The 22,532-nt window shown below is 43.7% G+C and overlaps 1 protein-coding gene across 2 annotated transcripts in view; it reads left to right on the top strand.

The window, feature by feature from the left end:
- FAT3 (FAT atypical cadherin 3) overlaps nucleotides 1-22,532 on the top strand; it is a 346,791-nt gene that overhangs the window by 92,795 nt on the left and 231,464 nt on the right. For both annotated transcript variants that reach the window (XM_068425515.1, XM_068425513.1), the window contains exon 2: nucleotides 10,980-11,294. In XM_068425515.1, the coding sequence (XP_068281616.1) occupies nucleotides 10,980-11,294 (315 nt within the window). The remainder of the gene's footprint in view (nucleotides 1-10,979; nucleotides 11,295-22,532) is intronic.

The raw sequence follows: 22,532 nt of genomic DNA, 5'->3' as shown, positions 1-22,532 counted from the left end.
CTCCAGCTTCTTTTTAATAAGCTTAACAGATGGAAATCTTAAACTCTCTTATTGTAAATCGTCATCTCTGCTCTTCATACTGTTTGTGGAGCTCTCTTTTTTTAACATCTTCTCCAGTTTTTTGACATGCTTTGTAAGGTAGACTCCGGACTCATGCATGGTACCTCAAAGCAGAGGAAACGCGGCTGTGCCATGCGGGGAGGGTAAATGCTGCTCTGGTGCTGGCTCTGTGCATCATGCTCCCCCCTTCCCTGCAGTGTTCATGTTCAAGTGCAGCGTGGCTATTAAACCCCTTTTAGATATAGTTTTTCTCTCCTTTTTGACTGCACCTCTGGGTTTATGTTTGGATAGAGAGAAAGATAAAGGCAGATTTCAGGGTTAATGTTTTTGCTCTTTTCATAGGATTGCCCATTTACTGTGGGCTGAAAGAAATAGCAGCAGAGGGAGGAAAAAACATGACTCTATTTCCAGTATAATATATATAACTAAAAGATGACAGACATTTACTAGGTGGAATATTCCCAATAGTCCTTTGTCTGCTAGTCCAGCCATCCCGGGCTGACACTCCTCAGTGCTGAGATCCATCAGAAGAGCCAGTGCTGGTTTATGTTGTACTTGAGCCTAGGTAAGGTCAGCATTGCCTTCCTTGGTATGAGGGAACACTCGCTCTCCAGGGCAGTTCAACAGCTGAAGCAGATTGACACAGATTTTGCAGAGGGGTTCCCAAAACAATCTTTCATACTGTAGGCAGTACAAAAGATACAGAGCTCTGTGTAACAGAACAGGACCCTGCACACAAGTCCTTTGCCGGGACTTTTATCGGAATCCTTTTGAGCATCCTTTGCCTTTTTTTTTCATCTCTTCTTCCTGCTTCAGCTTTTCTCCGCTTCTGATCTCGTTCCTAAAATATCCAGGAGCAAACCCTTCTTTTTAAAATATCTTCCCAGTCCTCCTGGCAGAGGACACATGGGTCAGACTTTGATCTCTTTATTAATCTACTAAAGAGGATGTACAGAAAATCTGGGTTACTCTGGGCATTAGCTGGACCCTTTGAGAAAAAATGCCTCTGTACAAACAGGTTATTATCGAGGTTTAACAGCTTTTGTTGTTGGTGCTAACAACATGAGGATTTCTGCTGGTACTATCCCCACGTTCGGTTTGATTGGGAAGGCTGCAGAGGTGGGCACAAGGCATGCAAGAGTTTTGGAATCCCAATGGTGCTCAGAAAACGAGGCAGAACTCTTCGTTTGCTGTAGGGACAAACAGATACACAGGGATAAATGCATATAGAGGATTATAATATTGAAGAAAATTCACCGTTTGTAATTCATGTGTGGCTGGAAACCCAGTAGCCACAAGTGCTTTAAAAAAAGTAAAAAAAACAACCAAGCAAAAAAACATAGTCAACAGAGTGAAATTATACCATCAGCTGCTGTTCTTCTGAGTTATATTAAGCATGCGTTCCCACGTTGGATCTTCCTGCCAACATTTATCATAGAATAGAATGATTTGGGTTGGAAGAGGCCTTAAAGATCATCTAGTTCCAGCCCCCCTGCCACAGGCAGGGACACCTTCCACTAGACCAGGTTGCTCAAAACTCCATCCAGCCTGGCCTTGAACACTTACAAAAGCTTGAGGTATCTGAATTTTGCACACCTGCCACCGTCATAAAATTGCACTTTTCATTTGCTTGTCTTGCCACTTTTGCTGGAAAGTTGAGCCTGGATGTGTCCCGCAAATAGCAAAAAGTTGTGTCCAAAACCAGGCATTATATTTTGCTATGTCTCTGAGACCAAAGCGAAAGGATCTACTTGGGTAAAAGGACGCCAGAAGCCACCCATGTTCGTGAAAGTTTGATAAAGCTCAAGCCATGCAGTCTTGCAGCACATCCCATTTGTCAGAGAAGTGTCACAGTTTGTCCCATCGTTCTCAAGCACTTGTAGTGAGTAGGAAACAGTACGTGGCAGCGGTTTAGTCATCGCTGAGGCTTCACGGCTCCTCTCAGCCTGGTTTTACTGCAGGGTTTTATTGCATTGTTTGGCAGTGATGGAGTGTGTCAAGCTTTGACAGAGATCATTCATAAATGAGAGGGTTTCTTTATAGTATTTGTGCTTTTGAAGGCAATTTGGTTCTTCCAGAGTTGTCCATTGTGTATTTTTTGTTTATCCACGTAGGTTTATTTTTTTTCCCCAAGCAAAAAATATTAAAGCAAGATGAATATGGATATTTCTTTAAATAAGTAGAGGGATGTGACGGAAGATACAGAAACAGTAATAAAGCCTAGTCAGGTGAAAATGTTGGCACATCTTATTTCATTTAATTCATAAATGGAAGAAGATAGAGAATTTATTTGACTAAGCCTCTGGTTCAGTGTCTTGATGATATGTTTGGAAAATTACTCTGAAATTGATGTGTAAGTGACCTTGAAGATGATGTATTTAAGTGATAGCTCATTTTGATGTGAAGTTGTAAGCCTTCCCCAGCCCCTCCCTGCCCCAAATAAAGCAAGCAAAGGAAATCAGGAGCATTGAATTTATGTCATTTGAAGGTAAAGAAGGAAGAACACTGGAACAGGCTGCCCAGAGAGGTTGTGGAGTCTCCTTCTCTGGAGACATTCAAAACCCGCCTGGACGCGTTCCTGTGTGATATGGTTTAGGTAATCCTGCTCCGCAGGGGGATTGGACTAGATGATCTTTCGAGGTCCCTTCCAATCCCTAACATTCTGTGATTCTGTGATTCTGTGAAGAATCTAATCTCAAAACTCAAAATATAAGTAACCGGGAAGGTCAGGCTCCTAACCTGTTATGTGCCTCTATTCTGGTGCCATTAAGATGCTCCTCTCCTGGGAAGTCTGCCCTCATTGCAGCAGTCGCGCAGCTTTGGTGTGTGCTTTGGCACACCCGGCAAGCTGTGATCAGACCCCTGAGAAAACCCAGTCCTATGGTGGGTGGCACCGCTAATTCGGTATGCAATGTTTACTCTTTGAGTCACATCATTCGTGTATATATGAATATATGATTATATATACACACACTCCATATTTGTTGGTATTCATATATATATGGAGATATTATGTATAAATATTCATGCATTCATAATTAATAATATCTTCATGTATATGGATATCAACAAAAATGTAAACATACATATATTTATTGTTATTTTTGTGATTTGAGGGGGCACTGGACAGACCTAGACTTGACTGTTACCTTTAATTAGTCGAACTTCCCTTCTACCTGTAGTAAATGAAGTTACGTTTGTGTTTTGCAGCTTGAGGCAGGGTTGGCCAGGGTCTTCACTCAGGTGGGATACCATCCCCAGCCTCATGTCAAGGTGATGCTCACACAAGCCGTGCTAATGGGACTACACCTGATCTAATGACCCCTGACAGACCTGGTCTGCAGTTACACTGTATCCAAGTCAAATGAGTATCCCTGACTTCAGCTGGGCTGTTGGCTGGCCCAAGACCTTAGAGGTCAGATGAAGCTGCCATATATACCTAATCTGGATTTCAGACCATCTGGCCATGCTTGATCTAAACCATTGCATGGTGGTGGTTTCTTCCATGAGCAGAAGTGCTTTACAGCCCCACTGTACACCCAACGCTGTGCACACAACAACAGCAATGGTCCCTCCGTTGGTTAAAGTCCACACTTGAAATTGCCCCTGAAACACATGGTAGCATGTCGTGTTCAGTAAGAGTTGTAAACCTGTACATTATCTACCTACTTATCTATTACATGCAGATGTATTACATTTGTTAAAATGTTGAATGTCCTCGTCATGATCCTGACTGGTTATGATATTCATGATATTGTGTGTAATAAGAGGTGGTAAAAGGCGTATTTGCAGACTAATTCTATTTTGCAGACTAATTCTATTTTGCAGTGCTAGGTTAATGGTTGGACTTGATCATCTTGAAGGTCCTTTGATTCTATGATTCTATAATTCAGTGTTGGTGGAAATAACATTGCTGACGATTGGCTTTCTAATTCCCTTTTACTGCCCTGGGAATGTAGACATAATATTCACTGCAACTGCATTTTGAGGTAACAGTAAATTTGTACATTCAAAACATCAGTAAAAAAAATAAAATTAAAAGTTAAGCCCTAGACAGGAATGTTACCTGTCTTGCATTTTTTGACAAGCATGGCTCATTATATATGTTTTATATTTGAAACAGAAGAAAGAATATTAGGAAGTTCTAGGTATGTATAGCCTCACAAAGTTAATATTGCTTTTGGACTCATTCCTGGGTGTGATCTAATCTCCATTTAAGTCAATGGGGATATTTCCATTTGCTTCAATAGAAGCTGGGTTTGCAATTTAATATGCATTAAAGCCTAGAAAAATTGTGCAATACAATAAAAACGGGAGGCCACACTTTGCACAATGGGGGGGCTTAAATGAAGGCGCTGAAATAGCATTTAATCACCAGAGTAAGGAGCCTGATTTTCAAAGCTGCTGGCTGTGAGCGGTGGGGGGGATGAGCAATAGCTCTCCTTCATGCTCTGGTTGAGTTTGTGGCTGATGTGATACCGCCATCCGCAATCAGAACTGGCACTGGTGATTCATGGCTCTAGAAGACTTAAAAAAGGGGTGAATACAATGTATAGTTTATTCTGATTCCCACTGGCTTCGGTGACCCCAGCATGCTGAATCGGTCTGGCATCGGCGCTCAGTTTCATGTATTCGTTACGCTAAAACTGATTAACCCTGTGGGTTATATTTACAGTTTGCCCTTAATGGAAATAATGAAATAAATATCTCCTAAAACAGGTATGCACTCTGCTTTTATATACACCAGAGCCATTCTATGGGAAAGACCTAAATAAAAAAATATATGGGTTAGGCGTAATGTTGGCTTTCTTGAAACCATAAATTTTCTTCCTTAATTGGGTGTGAAATTCCTGTCTACAAATCATGCCATTTTCGTTGATGTTATGTTCGTTGGTTTGATGAATAATGGCCTTGCAGTATTTTTAAACTTTTCCTGCCTACGATAGCTCTCTGCTACATGTCCTTCAAAATCCTATCTTTGATTAATGCAAGGAATCCAGATTAGCTCTGACATTTGCATTTACACTCACAAATCTTTGCATGGCCCCCCTGTGCAATGATGTGTGGGGGCAAGATCTGGCTGGAGCTTGGGGGCAGGAGAGGGGGTAGGCAGCTGTAAAGCCTTCGTCTCAGTGAGGACAGATGAGGTGTGTGTAAACTTTTTCTTCCCCTCTGTATTTTAGACTGACAAGTTTTGAAAAAAAATGTCATTATTCAACCATTTTCTCCTAAAGCTGCATTTATTATTATTTTTTTCCCAGCAAGGCAATGCAAGCGAGGAACTTTGGCTGACGGCTTGGTGACAAGCAAGGTGGTGTGTTTACTGCCACGAGACTCACGGAGTCTTTGATGAGGGTCATGAATAATTAGTAGTATTTCAGAATCAGTGATTTTTTTCTTTTCTTCCTTTGAATTTGAGGGATGAAACAGAGCCCTGAGTACTTTGCTGTCAGTAGGCATCCCCGACTCTGCCTCATTCCTGTTGTTTTAATTTGGGGACAAACCAGCTTTCTGCTTTGTAGATGTTTTGCACTGAGCCCCTTGGTTTTGAAGCTGGAGGAGGGAGGGGCAGACCTAAGGCTCTGGAAATGCATTTTTGTAGCACTTTGCATGACAGAAGCTGATGTGACCCTTGCACATGTTGAGTGTGAGTTTGCAGGTGCCCCGGTGGCTAGAGTCAAGAAGGTGCATCCATCACCCTTAGTCCTTATTCACCTTAAAGCTTATATATTTTTTATAGCTACTCTAACCACTAAACCTTGCATTTGCACTAGTGAGGAGCTGGCTTTGGATGGGAAGGAGCATGCCACACTCTGGCAGCTGCGAACATCTGGGGGTGTGCTGCCATGGTGTCATCTCCATCCTGTGCTGCAGCTTGTGCTGAAGACAGGCTCTGCTTTTGCTGCTTCCCATTCTTCCTGCCCTCCTCTATGGCCACTCCTGGGTCAGGGTCTGGGAATAAGCGGTCTGTTCACCTTATCTGGCCTTTCCTAATTTCCCACTCTGAGATGCAGATTTGTGCAATTAGCTCGTGTTCCTGAAAAGGGATAAGAAGAACAAGCAACATCTTGTCATTGAAGCTGTTCTCAATTGAACGACTGAGCTGATGGTATTAAGCACTAAGTACCCTAGCAAAACCACTACAGTATTTTGAAAAAAGAGATAATTAAGGGATTTTCTGTAGTACTTCTGTGTGATAGAAGTTTTTGGAAGAGTAGAAGATACTTCCAAGTCAGTCCTCTCTCTGTCTGTGCAGGAACCTCCCTGCATCTTGTTCATCATTTGCTGAAACTGTGAGAGTATGACTACTTACACTGGCAATTTTCATAACACAGACTACTGAGTCACTCAGCAAAATCACATGCTAACATTATTTTTTACATCTAGGCCAATAACTTGGGTAGAAGAATAGGTTATGTTGTCTTGTCCCAGTACCAAGATGCCAAATGAGATGGGAGATTCTGGCCTGTCCCTGGCAAGCGGTTGCTCCAGCCAGATATCCTCCGTGTTGAGTATTTGCACTCTTCTTTTTCTGCCATTGGTTCCCAGCCATCAGACCTCAATTTGCTTTTCTCAGCTAGATTAAAGAGCCTTGTTACTCTCTGTCTTTTCCTTGCCCAGCTTCGTACGGACCACCAAGTTGTCTTTTAATCTTGCCTTGAAAAAACCTAACCAGAATTGAACTCCTTTCAACGTTTGCGCTATTGAGAGTATTCATGAAGGATGATCTGACTTTTAGGAGGAACGTATGTGCGAAGTAGATATCCATGGCGATGGGCACCTATGTAAACGCCTGGGCTGACAGCTCCAGTAAACACTCTCTTGCAGAGCTGTGACAGGTCCATTCATCACACGACCTATACACAAAGTACTGTCAAATGTGTAAGGTAAACAAACGGGGCAAAAAAGAGGCGAGGAAAGAAATAATGCTTTTCTCTAATCCCTTTTTGTTTTAAGAGCCTGTTGGGTTTCTCATGACTGTAGTAAATACATAACTTTCAGATAATTTTTGAGTGGACCAGGCGTTTGAAGTGGTCCTGAAACATGTGCAGCAAATCAGTGGGAGAGGCAGCAGGGAAATCCAGTTTGCCGATTCTTTGTCCGCTTTAATAGCCACTAGCTTCTCACTCCTATTTTTTTTGCCTTCGCCCATCATAATGCAGCATCTCACTGTGTGCCACTTGCAGGAGCCATACAGAAAACATTATCCCATTATTTTCCCAGGGAAAGAGGGAAAACAAGCCTTTAAGAGAAACAAGCACACAACCTTTGCATTGCTGGCACATTGCCGAGCCCAAGGGCTGCACTTAATTTACATATAAATGTGCCCAGGATTTTAATCAGAGATTAATGCACTCAGTTGTTATTTTTGACTTATAGTGTTGGTAATGCACGTGGTGCTTGATGAATTGCATAGGGCAAATGTACTGGGAGGAATGCAGTGGCAAACGTATCGGTGGCACCGCTGTTTGGATTGATGGCTGGCTACATTTCTGAGGTTGCCCTGGGCCCAAGGAAGTGCTGACTTCAGTGCTTCAGGGATATTTCAAAATCTGGCCGAGGGCAACATAAAGAGATGACTTACAGACTGCTTGATTGGATTTCAACTGCCTCGTGTAGAAATGCAGTAGTGCCTCCATGGTGTAGTGTCCCAATGGATGAGAACATCTGTTTTCTGTCTTGTTCAGAAATGTGTCTGCAAAATCTTGGAGCTTTTTCTTTTTTAATCACTTTGAGATTTCCAGGATCTCTGCTGGTGTTTCTTCTTACGTCTTGATTTGTTTAGCTCAGGCATCATTACCATCTTCATGTTTCTCTTCTAATTAGCAGGCAGCTGGGAAGAGCGCACCACAAAAGCTGTCCAAGAAGAGCCTTAGAGCTGCTCTGAAAGGCCTCCCCTCCCCTCTGCTCTCCAGGCCTTCAAAACAAAGTTCTGTCTCTCTTTATTATCTGTTAATATCTATAAGCTTTGAAGTAAGTGAGGTCTTCTCTGAATTTGTTGTGGTCTTATCCAGGGATATTCTTGGCCTTTCCCATACTTCCACTCAGCTAAAGTAAGTGAGAGCCTACCTATGGACTGCCCCAGGAAATATTTTGTGGCTTCTGATGCCAGCTCTATCAGCCTTTTTGCTTTCATGCCATAGTGATGAAGAAGTAGTGCTGATAATCAGGTGTAATCATTAATCTTCAGAGTTAACACCACATAGGAAGATGAAGTTTGATACCCATCTGGAAGATGTCACTCATACCTACATAGAGAGATTGGTAAAATATTTGGGTAGCATGTGTATTCTTGTGGGTACTAATTTTAGACCCATATTTGGGTAGACAGCAGGGAGGCATTTTGTGCAGGACATTTGAGAGCATGGTAGAAGGTGTTGCCAGGGTGACACGAGGGTTTCCATGTGGAAAACCTGAAAACGAACAAAGACCTTCTTATTTATCAGGCTGCTGTGTGGTGGTGACAGGTGAAATGACAAGACATATTGAGCAAAAGGAATTAATTTATGTCTGAGACCTTTTAATAAATCAAAAGTAAAAAAGGAGAACCAGTGTAGCAGACCCATTGGCAGTTGCTAACACTTGTTCAATGATCCTTTCCTTCTGAAATACAGAAATGGAAAGTAACTGTTGCCAGGAGTCATAAAATGAAGGAATGACTCAAGATAGATTTATTGTCATCTCAGTACTGGTGAAATTCAGCTTCATAAACAGAGGTTAATCTGCTAAGACCTTCTGTGCTCTCACCGGGGGAAAACCCAACTTATTTCAGATTTTGTTTAAAGATCTAAAATAATTCTTCTTGTCTTCTGAATAAATCAACATCTCTAGGAGAACTAATGTTCATCTTTTTTTGCCTCATCCTTGCCCACACGGATTTTATTTTATTTATTAATTTCCACAGTGTGTCATTTATTATGGGCTCTTCTCATCCCTGCGATGTAATTTCTCTTCTGGACTTTAAGCATTTTCATCAAAGTTCACTACATATTTCACCCATGTTTCTACAGAAAGTCATTACATAGCACAGGCTGCTGCCAACAAGAATGTTTAGAATACACTCTGCCTTTGTCCTTCAGTGCTGCATTGCTCACCTTTGTTGGGTGAATTATGTATCTGAGCAAGAAGGACATGGATCTGATGTTACTAGAAAAAGACCTGAGCCCGTACATGGCTGGAACTGGTACTGCTCCTTTCCCCTTCCTGTCTATATGGTTGATCAAATTGTAGGAAAATACTTGTCAGTTCAAACTAGCATTAAAAGACATAAAAAAAAAATCCCAAACTTGAAAAAAATTATTTAGAAAATTTAAAAAAAAGATGTGTCCTATAAGCCAAGTGCAAGTGCATCAAGCATCTCTGTAACTGTGTGGAGAGTTCTGTGCTGCCTCCTGCCCAGAGCAGAGTTGGATGGGGGATTTGGGGACCCAGGGCCTGACTCCCTGGGGACACGCAGCATCCCTTTTCGCTCGGTGGGCTTCTTTGTCTTACACCACGATGGTAGTCCCTTAGGACAGAAATTAGGTCATTTGACTCTAGCTGCTACCCCTCATAAATGCAATTTAGTAAGCTTGCCAGTAAACTTCAGTATAGAATGTGTCCTGCTGTGAAATGTCCGGGGAAGTTTGCACCGGGGTTGTTCATGGTGTTAGACATCAGAAGCTCTATCAGGCTATCAAATCCATCCCTTCTGCTGATGTCTCAGGAGCACAAGGCCATCATTTTCATGGCTGCTCTTCAAGAAATGGAGTAGACTTACCAGTTAACATTTAAACTAAAGATCTTGTCTGAATCCAGTGTCATAAAGGGATTAATTGCTGGTATAATCTAAAAAGCCAGATTTGATGCATAACTTGTAAGTCTGAGGCTGAGGAATAATGGAGATAAATTACAGCTGAAATGTACATACCCCATTAAGAAGGATTCCTGGTAGGACTGGTGAGGAGGATCCCTTCTTGGCAGCCCATGCTCTGAAGAGTGGCTGAGCACGGAGCCTGCACCTTTCTTAGCAGTGCCCAAAGTCTGCCCGAAACACCCCTCTGCCTATTCCAGTGTCTTTAAAGCTTTTCTAAGACTTCAGGCTGTCATAGAAACTTTCAGTGCAGTCTGATACTTAAAAACCCTCAAAAACCAAAAAGACATACGCATCCCTTATTAGTGCTGATCATAGAGCACCTCTTTCCTCAGTGATTAACTGATAATGTTGCTCTAAGTAGCATCGAGCACATCTGAGACTAAGTTCAGGTTTCTTGTGTTCCTGTCTTGCCCTGCAACTTCTCCACCAGTTTCTATCTACTAGTCACATGACTTGATGATCTGCAAACTGTCCTTTTTAGTATATGTCAAGTTTGAGATCCACTGTATTAATGTGTCACCCAAGATTTATTAATGCTGTATTAGGAGAGGAAAATGTTCTTGTATATGTGTCACAAAAGTGTCAGGAAAGTGCATTTGCTTATTTTGATTCTGGTGTGGTTGTGTGTGTGGTGCTGGCATATTTGATCCTCTATGTGTTCACGGTCAGTGCTCAAGTCATTGAAGGTTTGGACTGCATAAATACGAGCAGGTCTTCAGTGCTCAGAGGTGTTTCTGGTTTAAGGGCCCTATATCTGTTTTTAGCTTTTGTCTTCACAGTTTTGGTGTTCATTTCAGGAGCAAGACATTCTTCATGTATGAAGAGCTATCTTTTTACCTCCCCCCCTGAATTTCTTGGGACAGAGGATTGAGATGTTGAGCAGGGTTCAGGAAACAATGCCTGAGTTCAAGTTTCTGTTTTTGTTTTATGCACAACTTTAATTACTCTAAGGGTGGAACATTTGTTATATGCTGAACACATTTCGTAGTACAGCTAAATCAAAATAGATGTGACGTTTCATTGATCCTATTCCTGAGATCCTCTGCTTGCTGTTTTTCTGCAGGAGTTATCTACACAGCAGATGTTCTTGACCGGGAGACGACCAAATCCTACTGGTTGACAGTGTATGCGACTGATCATGGTGTCGTCCCACTCTACGCTACCATTGAAGTCTACATTGAAGTAGAGGATGTGAATGACAATGCCCCTCTCACCTCTGAACCTATCTATTACCCAGCCGTCATGGAAAACTCCCCGAAGGATGTATCTGTTATTCAGATCCAAGCCCAGGACCCTGACTCCAGCACTAATGAAAAACTGACTTACCGGATTACAAGTGGAAATCCCCAGAACTTCTTTGTAATCAATCCCAAAACAGGTAATGGAATCCTGCTGCCTTACGGTGGTGGGAAAATGCAATTTAAATACTTATCAGCTTGCTCCCTTTCAGGATCCGCTGGTGTTGCATTGCTTTCCAAACCTCTGATTTCTGGTTAGTTATGTGTCTGAAGTATCTTGTATGTGTCTAAAGCATCCTCTTTTGCATCGGTACAAGAGCGCACTGGCAAATGATGTGCTGCAGATGTGCTGCTGCAGTGATCGCTCTTCTGTAGGTCACTGAATAGTTCCCTTTTCCCTGTGTATGTAGGGATGAGACTTGACTGCACTGAGTCTGCAGGGCAAGGCTAGGAAGCAGATTCAACCTGTTGCAATTGGTGTAGTGGTGTTTTGTCCTTTGTAAGCCGGCGTGTCACTGCTGAAGTGAGTGGCGTGACAGTTGTCCAGCACGTGTAATTAGGCTCCACATTACAGTAGCTGGATGTAATTCTACAGCTTGTTTTATACAAAAAGGCAATTTAGATGATCTAAAAGTCCCACTGGCCTTTAGAAAAAAAAAAACAACTATGTGTTTGCATTGATTTGTAACAGCTGGAGATGTAGCCTGTGGGTGCAGTGTTGCAGATATGGCAGTTGTTTTAAGCTCAAGTTCTGCTGTTGGCTGGCAGACTGGCTCCATGCGTCTCTGTGCCCCGAGTGCCTTTGCTGAACCAGACATCCCTGGTGCCTGGTTAATGAAGATATTGCCCCAGGAGACATAGCCTGAGGTCATGGGTGCTCTGCTGGGTGCCTACCTGTGCTTGGCTGAAGATGGTCCTTGCTCCAGCATGTACCTGGCCATCCCTTGCTCTTTATCCGATTGGTGGGGACCCTCCAGTATGGTCCAGAGCTCGAGAGTTCGGAGGCGCTCTCAGAGCAATAGGCTGATCTTTATCAAAGTAGTTCAGACGTTTCACACAGCTCTCATGCTGGTGGTAATGCTTTTTTGTTCTGGGGTTTTGATTTTTTTTTTAAAAAAGTTTATTTATGTCTGCTGCAAATTTCTAAACAGCTAGGAAACCAGAAGGAATAGACCTGAGAGGGAGTATCTTTAATTTAGTGTAGGAAAATGACATTCAGTAAATAGGTTTTCAACATTTGGCTGGGCAATCCTATTGCAATGTGTGGCATAAGAAGGGGTCAGGATCTTTTCAGGCATAAGCCCAGGTGAAGAATCATGGAGCATGTGTAATCGCTGTGTTCAATCTGCCGAGCCCTAAGGCACATATCTCACTTATTTTTAACACTTGAAATGGTCGAAGATGGCTCTTCCATCTGCATCCCTTTATCCCCCTCCCCACCCCATAAATCCCATCTGGGCAAAGTGGCAGAGTTAGGACTCTGCAGTGTTTAATGCTTGTGCTTCCCTCCCATCAGCTCCTCCGGCAGAGCAGCCTGCTCGGTACAGCTCTGCTTATCCGCACGGCGACCGGGATGAGCCCGTGACAAGGACTGCGCTGCAGCCCTGCAGCACCCTGGCCTGGTAGCATGCTGTCTGGGGTGGCTCTTCCTCCCGCCGGGGCGGAGAGCAGGGATACTTTTCCCCAACAAGGAGATGTTAATTCTCACAGTTAACGCTGAAGACAGTTCATCTTTGTGTTGTGCTGAGGAGATCTCTGTCTGAGAATTTAAAGGCTTCAGGATGAGTAACGTTGCTGCTTGGGCAACCCCCGACGGGCCCCCATTGTGTTCGGTGAGCATCCTGGCTGTTGGCTGGCTGGGATTTGTCGTGGGGGATATAAGCCATCCCCTTCTATCCACCTCAGTGCCAAGCACAGAGCAGTGAGAGTTGGGCAAGGCAGCCTCTTTTAATTTGCTTTTGCCTTTGAAAATGATGGGGATGATGGAGTGTGTACGCACAGAGGTGCCTTGTCCCAAAAGGTGGGTTTGTCATTTTGAACACAAGGATTTCGTCCTCCCTTGGGAAGTATCGACATGTAGCGAGCTCTGCCTGCCCAGCCTCGGCATCAGGAGGCTTTCTCCCGGCAGGATGCTGGTGTCCAAAGAATAAAAGCATAATGGGTTTTCCTAGAGACTGCCCCTGTGTTCTCTGACCAGGCTTCTTTCAGCCATCTCCCTGCAGTGCACTAGTTTCTCTAAGAGAGCAATTTACACTCCGGTTGTTTTATACAGGCAACTTCTGCATACTCAGAAGAGGTTTGTAGCGTGCCGGCTTGCTGGGATTCAGCACAGCAATAACTCAGTAGCGCTTTGCACAGCAGCCCTATGACAGTGTGCTGTATAATCAAGATGAAAAAGCTTAACATGAACCCAATATGTGGCGATTGCTGCGTACGTGGGTTGAGCGAGCGTGCTCCTGCCGTCGGGGGAGAGCAGTCATTTGTGAGAAAGGGGATCTTTTGTTTTCCATGTCACTTTGGAAGTTTAAACAGTGCTAGCAAACTGACATCTCTCTCCTGTAAGTAATCAGGTGCTGAGAGGCAACACGAAGGCAGCATCCTACATTTTTTACATCCTTTCATGGGAAGCAACAGAAGTTGGCCTCAACTAGAGACAGGGAGTTGTTTGGAGTTTACGGATGCTCTTGGGGTACTAAGAAGTTACTCTGACGCCCGACTGATTGGGCTTTGCTAATCTGCTCAGGGTTAAACTTCTTGGTGGATTTGCTGTCAGAAATGAGTATCCCCTAAGAGCAGATTATTCAGAGACTCAGGAAAACAGGCAGGAGAGAGGAGTTTGGCTTCCTCCGCTGTGAAGAAGCATAGATCATTGTTCACAGATTGCTTCCTTAGATTACCTGGCTATATTGCAGCAAGAAATCTCCCACTATTGCTGGAGAACAAAGCATTACTAGCCTTGGCCTCCTGTGCCTTCTTTCTTATTTTTAGGACTTGGTGCTTTGTCTCAACAAAGTTTTGTGTGTTACAAAGTGCTGAAAGTGCACGGGGCACGTCATAGCTTATGGCCTGTGTCTGGTGGGTGGGTGGTGTTTCAGACATTTCTGGCCTGACTGCAGACAATGTGGTTATCTGCAGTGCTGATGGGCACAGCACTGCCTAGGCAAGGTGGGTAATCCTGTCTTCTTCTTAGATGGTCCTTGCTGACACGAAGAGGAATGCCCCGAATGTTGCTGAACCCTGCTTGTGGCATGTCCCTCTCTCTGCATGTCTTTGCAGAGTCTCGTGCTCCTCAGTGATGGTTGGAGCTCAGCAATGACTGCATTTGCCTTCCTCTGGAGCTCACTTTCAGACTTTTGATAGCTCATGCAGGTCGTGCAGATTGCTGGAGGCACATATACCACTACGTGTGTTGCCACCTGATCAAGGCACCGAGCAGGGACATAGGGAGTCCAGGATTTGTTCCAGGTGCTGATACAGAACAATAACTACAGCCAAATCTTACAATCTTAATTGATCATCTGGATAGCATAACCAACAATGTTCCTCGTATGCCATGTCTGTAGGTAGAAGAAAACTTTTAGTAGACAACTTGTTACTTCTTACACTTTTGTAGACTGACACAGCTCTGGGTGGCTATTTTAGGTACTGTTGGACTGCAATACATCACACGCATTTGGATCTGTTTGAAGGCAGTCTTCAGACCTTTCAGGATTATAACCTGTAGTTTGCTCTGTAGGTTTTGGAGAGATGAAAAGTTGCTCCTGCAGCAGCCAAGTCTGCTAAAAAGCCGCTGAGAGCAAGACTTTGACACCAAAGTCACCCTGGGCATCCTGCAGTCTTGCCGGGGGCTGGCTCTGCTGCGGAAGCAGGAGAGCACATGGGTGGCAGGGATTCTCACCTGCGGGGTCCGGCTTGGGGTTTGTATGGGTGCTCCGGGGGAGGAGGACAGGAACACGAGCAGGCCACCTGTGTGCAGCTGGCTGAGTATGGAACGACAGCATGGGCTGCCTCCCATGAAGGTCTTTGCTTTCTCACCTTGATTATTTTTTCTAAAATACAGCCGACCATCAGTTTGCACCTCAGCCCGCACTTTTATCTCACGAGGTGATATTCATAGGTACAAGCACTAAGTGAATAATGTAGCACATGAGTATGTGTGAAACCATAAATCATGCACACTCAGAACAAGGCAGCCTTGTTCTTCAAACTGGTGGAGACAGCTGCCTAAGCTTGGCAGGTCCAAGAGGGCAAATTGAGATTTTTCTTTATTTTCAGTGGGCAAGAGGTACTGTAAGGCACAGTTTTCTGAGGAGGGTTGGTAACATGTTTTTCAAACAACTGAAGTGACTATCCAGGTTACATGACTGCAGGGAAAAGCATCCCCCTGCATGTTGGTTTCCCAGCCACATCGTGCACCCAGCAGCGATGGAAGCATTCATGGTGCTCAGCACCTCCAGCAGCCACGGGTCAGGCTGAGCCCTGGTGTGGCTGCGGGGAGAGCAAGGGGTTTCCCTCTTAGCCTGACTTCTGTTCTGGGGGGTGCTCAGGCTTGCTTTGGTAGAGCATGGGGTCACAGGGCTTTGCTCCTTGGTGGGTGGTGTGAGGTGGGGCCAAGGATGAGGAGGAAGGCAGAGCTGCTGGCGGAGCGGCTGGACTGCCCGGCTCCCAGCCGAGCCCATGGGAGTGCCACAGATGCCCCAAGTCGAGTGAGTTATTTTGGGGTGAGAGGCATGTGGAAGAAGGTAAATAAAACAGATGATGGAGTCATGGCTGCTCATGGCTTGGATGGGCAGACACTTCGGTGGCTAAAAAATGGCTGGATGGCTGGGCCCAAAGAGTTGTGGTGAATGAAGTTAAATCCAGTTGGTGACCGGTCACAAGTGGTGCTCCCCAGGGCTCAGTGTTGGGGCCAGTTCTCTTTAATATCTTTATCAATGATCTGGGCGAGGAGATCGAGTGCACCCTCAGTAAGTTCACAGATGACACCAAGTTGGGCAGGAGTGTTGATCTGCTGGAGGGTAGGAAGGCTCTGCAGAGGGATCTCGACAGGCTGGATCAATGGGCCAAGGCCAACTGTATGAGGTTCAACAAGGCCAAGTGTTGAACAGATGCCCCTGCACTTGGGGCACAACAACCCCATGCACTGCTACAGGCTGGGGAAGAGTGGCTGGAAAGCTGCCTGGTGGAAAAGGACCTGGGGGTGTTGGTCGATGGCCAGCTGAATATGAGCCAGCAGTGTGCCCAGGTAGCCAAGAAGGCCAACAGCATCCTGGCTTGTATCAGCACTAGTGTGGCCAGCAGGACTAGGGAAGTGATTGTCCCCCTGTACTCGGCACTGATGAGGCCGCACCTTGAATACTGTGTTCGGTTTTAGGTCACTCACTACAAGAAAGACATTGAGGTGCTGGAGCGAGTCCAAAGAAGGGCAACAAAGCTGGTGAAGGGTCTGGAGAACAAGTCTTATGAGGAGCAGCTGAGGGAACTGGGGTTGTTTAGTCTGGAGATAAGGAGGCTGAGGGGAGACCTTATTGCTGTCTACAAGTACCTGAAAAGGAGGTTGTAGTGAGGTGGGTGTCAGTCTCTTCTCCCAGGTAACAAGCGATAGGACAAGAGGAAATGACCTCAAGTTGTGCCAGAGGAGGCTTAGATTGGATATTAGGAAAAATTTCTTCACGGAAAGGGTTGTCAAGCATTGAACCAGGCAGCCCAGGGAAGTGGTGGAGTCGCCATCCCTGAAGGTATTTAAAAGACGAGTAGATGTGGTGCTTAGGGATATTGTTTAGGGATATTGTTTAGTGGTTGGCTTGGTAGTGTTAGGTTAATGGTTGGACTCGATGATCTTAAAGGTCCTTTCCAACCAAGACAGTTCTGTGATTCTGTGATTCTGTGAGTTAATAAAAAATAATTGATTGATTAGGGCTGTGAATTCTCATTTTTATTTCATGTATATGGGTGTTAATTTCACAGCACAGGGGTAATTTACTGCATTGATTTATTACTTTTCTATACTCTGAAGAAAGCAGTGAATTTTAATTCAAACCATTACATTATTTTGTTTAGTGTTCCACATATATTGGACAAACCCAATAAGCTTCTCTTCATTCTTATGTAGATTAGGTGAAGAGATACTTTAACTAACATGCCAGCAGCCCAAATTTCACTCTTATGCATGTTGATGTTAATGACTTTACTCTAAAATTACTAAATTACTCTAAATTGCTAAAATTACACTGTTGTGTCTAAAAAATTCAGTTACACCTTGCTTAGTCTCTTGCTGGCACTGTTTAAACAGAGGCAGACCCCTGGCACTCCCAAAATATGATTTGCTGCAGTATTTAAGGCAGGATGCACTAGTGGGTTTAGAAATAGTATATGTAGGTCAGTACATCTTTCCAGAGCAGCAATTCTCCTTCTGGAAGTTGTCTCTGAAGTGTCACATCTGCACCTAGATTTGGAAAGAGACTGGATATTTTCATGCTGAAGTAGTATTAATATTTATATAAGCTAATACGGGGTTAGTGAGTGTCAGGATTTAATTGATATGAATGCTACTCTTCTAAGCAGGCTGGGCTTTGCGTTCTTTTACACTCACTGAGCCATTTGGTCGGCATAGGGCCCTGCTGGGGCTGAGTGCTACGTTTGCTCTGCCATACTAGAAGACCCTCCTGCCATACAGCCTGGTTTTCATGGATGCTTTCGTTTGTCCGAAGAAATCCCCACACGTGTTTTTTGCTCCCACAGATTGAGCCAAATGCTGCCACACCATGTCCTGAAGGTTGCCAGCAGTATAGAAATAAAGCCCAGAAATAAAGGTATGCCAGAGAGAAGAGATAAAGAATAGTGGTTTATGTATTCAGGAGAGCACACTTGGGACTCTGCGATAAATTTTTGTTCTCCAAGGCCCATGTTTGTCATGTGTTTTTTTCCAGCAGAGGAACAAAGACTGTTAAATACTGCAGAATTTTTCAGTTCTGCTGGGATTTTAGGGTATATGATACAATCTCACAGGGACACAGCTTGCTCTGGGAGGCAAGCTTAAGTGATCTTGATAATCCAGTTAGTAACATTCCTCCTGTACAGTAGGTGATGTGAAAGGCCGTGTGGACAGTCTAGAGCACAAATCTTATGAGGAGCGGCTGAGGGAACTGGGGTTGTTTAGTCTGGAGAAAAGGAGGCTGAGGGGACACCTTATCGCTGTCTACAACTACCTGAAAGGAGGTTGCAGCGAGGAGGGTGTTAGTCTCTTCTCCCAGGTAACAAGTGATAGGACAAGAGGAAACGGCCTCAGGTTGTGCCTGGGGAGGTTTAGATTGGATATCAGGAAAAATTTCTTCACCGAAAGGGTTGTCAAACATTGGAACAGGCTGCCCAGGGAAGTGGTGGAGTCACCATCCCTGGAGGTATTTAAAAGACTAGTAGAAGTGGTGCTTGGGGACATAGTTTAGTGGTGGAATTGAAAGTGTTAGGTTAACGGTTGGACTTGATGATCTTAAAGGTCCTTTTCCAACCAAAACAATTCTAGGATTCTATGATTCTATGACAACAAATGGAAGTGGAGGCAACTTGGTCCCTACTTCAGCCTTTCACATTTCAGGTTTAAACCCAAGTTGCATTAGTGGGGGAGAAAGACCTACATTGGTTCTGTAAGATACATTGGTTTTGTAAAGCAAGGGGCATTTAAAACCTTTCACCATATAATAAAGGTAAACGCCAGACCATTTGAAAAGATTGAACAAAATTACTTTTTGATGACATTTCCAAGGGACTTTGGACCAACAATACCAAGCCGAACTTAGTACTATCTTGATCCGTTTCTCACTCTTCTTCTAAGAGGCATTTAATGCTACTTTTTTTTTTTTTTTTTGAGTCTATTCTTCAAGAATGGGTGGCTTTCTGTGTTCATTGACCACCAATTCTCCCAGCTCCCACTCTGTCTTGGAGGGTTGGCTGCATTACTGGGGGACCTGCCTGACACTGCAGCTGATGCTGTGAATGCTACTAAACTCTTAATAAACTTCCTCTGAAATAAGATCTTCAACATTTTGTAAATGCAGGCTTTTAGCTTTTTTCTTTCTTTGGATTGTGTAATCTAACCTGCCATCTCCCTCCAGAGTGCATTTTAGGTTCTATAATAATCAAATTGGGAAATGCGTGTGTTGAATTTTGAGGGTGTGGCAGGTCAACTCCCTCCCAGCTGGAGGCTCCTGAAGGGCACCTGGTGGCATCTACCATGCATGTGTTGGCCATGGAGCCCTGTTTGGCAGCTTTGTGTGCGATGTGAACCAGCTATGCAGATCATGTCATGCTCACTGCCATTCATCCTGTAAGTGTCCCTGCAGTTCAGCTGTCCAAGACTACAGAACACCTTGCAGAGGATGAAACCATTGACTGTAGGGCTCTCCAATCACAGGTGGATTTGAGGAGTTGTTCTCCCTTCTGTGATCTTTAACACTCTTTGCACAAATGTCGAGTTCACCAACAGTTGCAGAGTCTAGCCCCATGTATCTGTCACTGATCTGTAACTATCCATGACTAAAACAGATTTTTACAATGTAATTCCCTTAGTGCATTAGCTGGCTTCCACTTTCTGTAATTTATGTTGTATCAACACATGCTAAATGATCTACTCTCTTTCCACTCGCTTCTCCATATTATTTAAAAGCGTGGCTCTTAATGACTTCTTTATAATATGCTCACTGTTAAAAACTGAGCTTCTGAGCATTTTAAAAGCTTTAATTTCTGCTTTGAGATGGCTTATTCTTCACTAGACACCGTATTTCCAGTGGTTTAAGCCCAGGGTTAGCAGCTAGCAAATCAAAGGACTGGGGATGTTGGAGTTACGTGCTTAATCACAGTGGGACCTAAAAGCCTGTTAGGCACTGTTCAGCATGTTAGACAAAGTGCCTGCCTCAAGGAGCTTGCGATAGTAGCAATAATAAAAGTAATAATTAAGAAAAAAATGAAATAAAAACAAAACAGGGAGGAAAGGATGTAAATCATCAAGTCCATCTGCTTGACATTGCACGTTTATTCCCTGGAGTAAATTTTCAATTAACTCCTGAGCTGCAGCCCAGCAGTGGCACAAACTCTTCATTGACTTTGGGTGAGTCACCTAACCTCGCTGTTTTAATTTCTTTGTGTAAGTAAGTGGAAATATTTTCTTACCTCATGTGGTTGTCCTGGAAATTAATTCACAGTAGACAGTTTGCAGATCAGAAAGGCTCTGGAGATGAAAGCTATTGATTTTTCAGGCATCTCGGCATTAATAAACATCCACGCGCAGTCATGTATTCATGGGCATACAAAAACGAAGAGGAGCATCACTCCTGAAATGGTAGGATGAAGAGGAATATAAAACCTTTTTAGATTAAGTAAGTATAGTCTAGTGGCCAGACCACTGATTCCACAGAAAAGGAGAAAATTTGGGCTCAGCCACCCTGTCTCTTCCCTCCTCGCTGGCTGCGATTCCCTCCTTACCCTGTCTGTGTTACCTGTGGAGGGGATAAAGGTGTGAGCTGTGTCACCTTACTTGAGGCTACAGTAATGCTGCTGTTAATAAAATAATAAATCCAGCTTTATCATCTCTCCTGAACAGAACTGATTTCTGCTAGCAGTGGGTTTTTATTCGTGAAGCACTGAATACAGTTGAGATTGCTGGATGTCTCTGGTATCAAGTGCCTCTTTTAAAATGGCGTTAACAGATACAATACTGCTCATAAATGCCATTTCTTTGTAATCAGCAAATTTAGACATCGTTTATAGAAATTTTAACCTTTCTTTAGATCTCCATGATGACCTTTTTAGTCCTGTTTCACAGTAAGAAGCTTCAGGTGTATCCCCATTGCCTGGACTGGACTATTGTGTCCTCACTTATTCAATGCAATGGTGTGGCGAGGGACAATGAGTCAGTGTTTGCTGCTGGAGAAGGCTACTGCCTGGTAACCAAAAAAGCACCCTCCTGTCCTGCCCCAGCACCGATTCTGGAACAGCAAGAATTTTTCCACTAATCCCATAAATCTAAATTCTTCTACATTACAGCAATCATTTATTACTTTCAAAAACATCAGCAGACATCCTATTCAGAACTAACTTTGGCTATCAGCTTAGCTGTGAAACTGATTTTTCTACCTTGTCTGTCAGTCCAGTTTCTCTATTCATAACTTTCCAGAAGCCATGACTAGTCTGAACTGGTCAAGAAACCATCTACCTTTTTCATATACTGTATTATTCCTTCATTAATTTGTAATTAGGGCTGTTGCATTCACTTCAAGGTAGCCAAATACTCTCGATAGAATTATTATCAATGACAGAAGCGTAATTGAGATGATTGGGTGAAACTGTGTACCACAGGTACTGTGTCACAGCCCTGTTAAATGCAGGCACAATGCATCTGCGATGGGATACCTGTCATATCCTGCCATACATTGTTATGATAATAGCAGTGAAGGTTTCTGCATTGCAGTAATTGCTTGTGGTCCAAGCCTGAGCTCTGTCAGGGGGCATTAGGTTGGTGAGTTAGGGATGCTGAGATGCGGAGCCTGTGAGCATGGCGTTTGTGCAGGGGTAGGGTTGTGGAGAGGGAACTGCCTGGGAGGAAAATAAAGCTGTGATGTTAGCCCAGCTGAGGTGAAGGCTTGGGAGTTGTGGGGTTTTTTTCTTTTTATTTCCTACTGCTTTTTAATTAAACAAGTAACTTGCATTTAGCTTTTGCTGAACAGATAGCGGTGCTACGCGTGTCTATGGTGCTGCACCCTGCAAATCCCAAGAGGACAACATTGAATCAGCATATTTCACTTTTGCTCAGTTGCAATGAATACATTCATATTGTCATCTTAGGACAGGCACTTTTAGTGCCTTGAATGGTGTATCTTCACCTTATTGTATAAGCACTTTCTAATACCTCTTTATGCATTGGAAGTTAGAGTCAAGGACTGTTGCTATAGTTTACTCTCAGTTGACATCCAATCCTTGGTACTTAGCAACAAACAAAGAAAGATGGAGAGATTTCCTGTCTGGGGGAATGAGATTGACCTATGCTGCATGTGAATACAAAAAGAAAAAAAAAAAAATCGGGGAAATGGGAATAAAAAGAGAAGGCAACTGTAAAGACAGGTATGTTTGCATAAGCCATCATTATGTCAGTAATCACCAGCTATTAATTCTCCCTTGTCTTCCATCACATAGGAGGTTGTGTCAGCACCTACTACACCTCCAAAGCCTCATCACCTTGCAGTGCAGCTAAATCAGTCCATTCAAAAATTAAGGTTAACAGTGGATTTGTGTTGTTTTAACTCTTTTCTTTCTAACTCAGACTTCAATAGGGACTTCAGGAGGGCCAACTTTGGCCTTTTCAAGTAATTGCTACGGGAAATCCCATG

The sequence above is a fragment of the Nyctibius grandis genome, chromosome 2, assembly GCF_013368605.1.
Source record: "Nyctibius grandis isolate bNycGra1 chromosome 2, bNycGra1.pri, whole genome shotgun sequence".
NCBI classification, from domain to species: Eukaryota; Metazoa; Chordata; class Aves; order Nyctibiiformes; family Nyctibiidae; genus Nyctibius; species Nyctibius grandis.
This window is presented reverse-complemented; position numbering and strand designations above follow the sequence as displayed.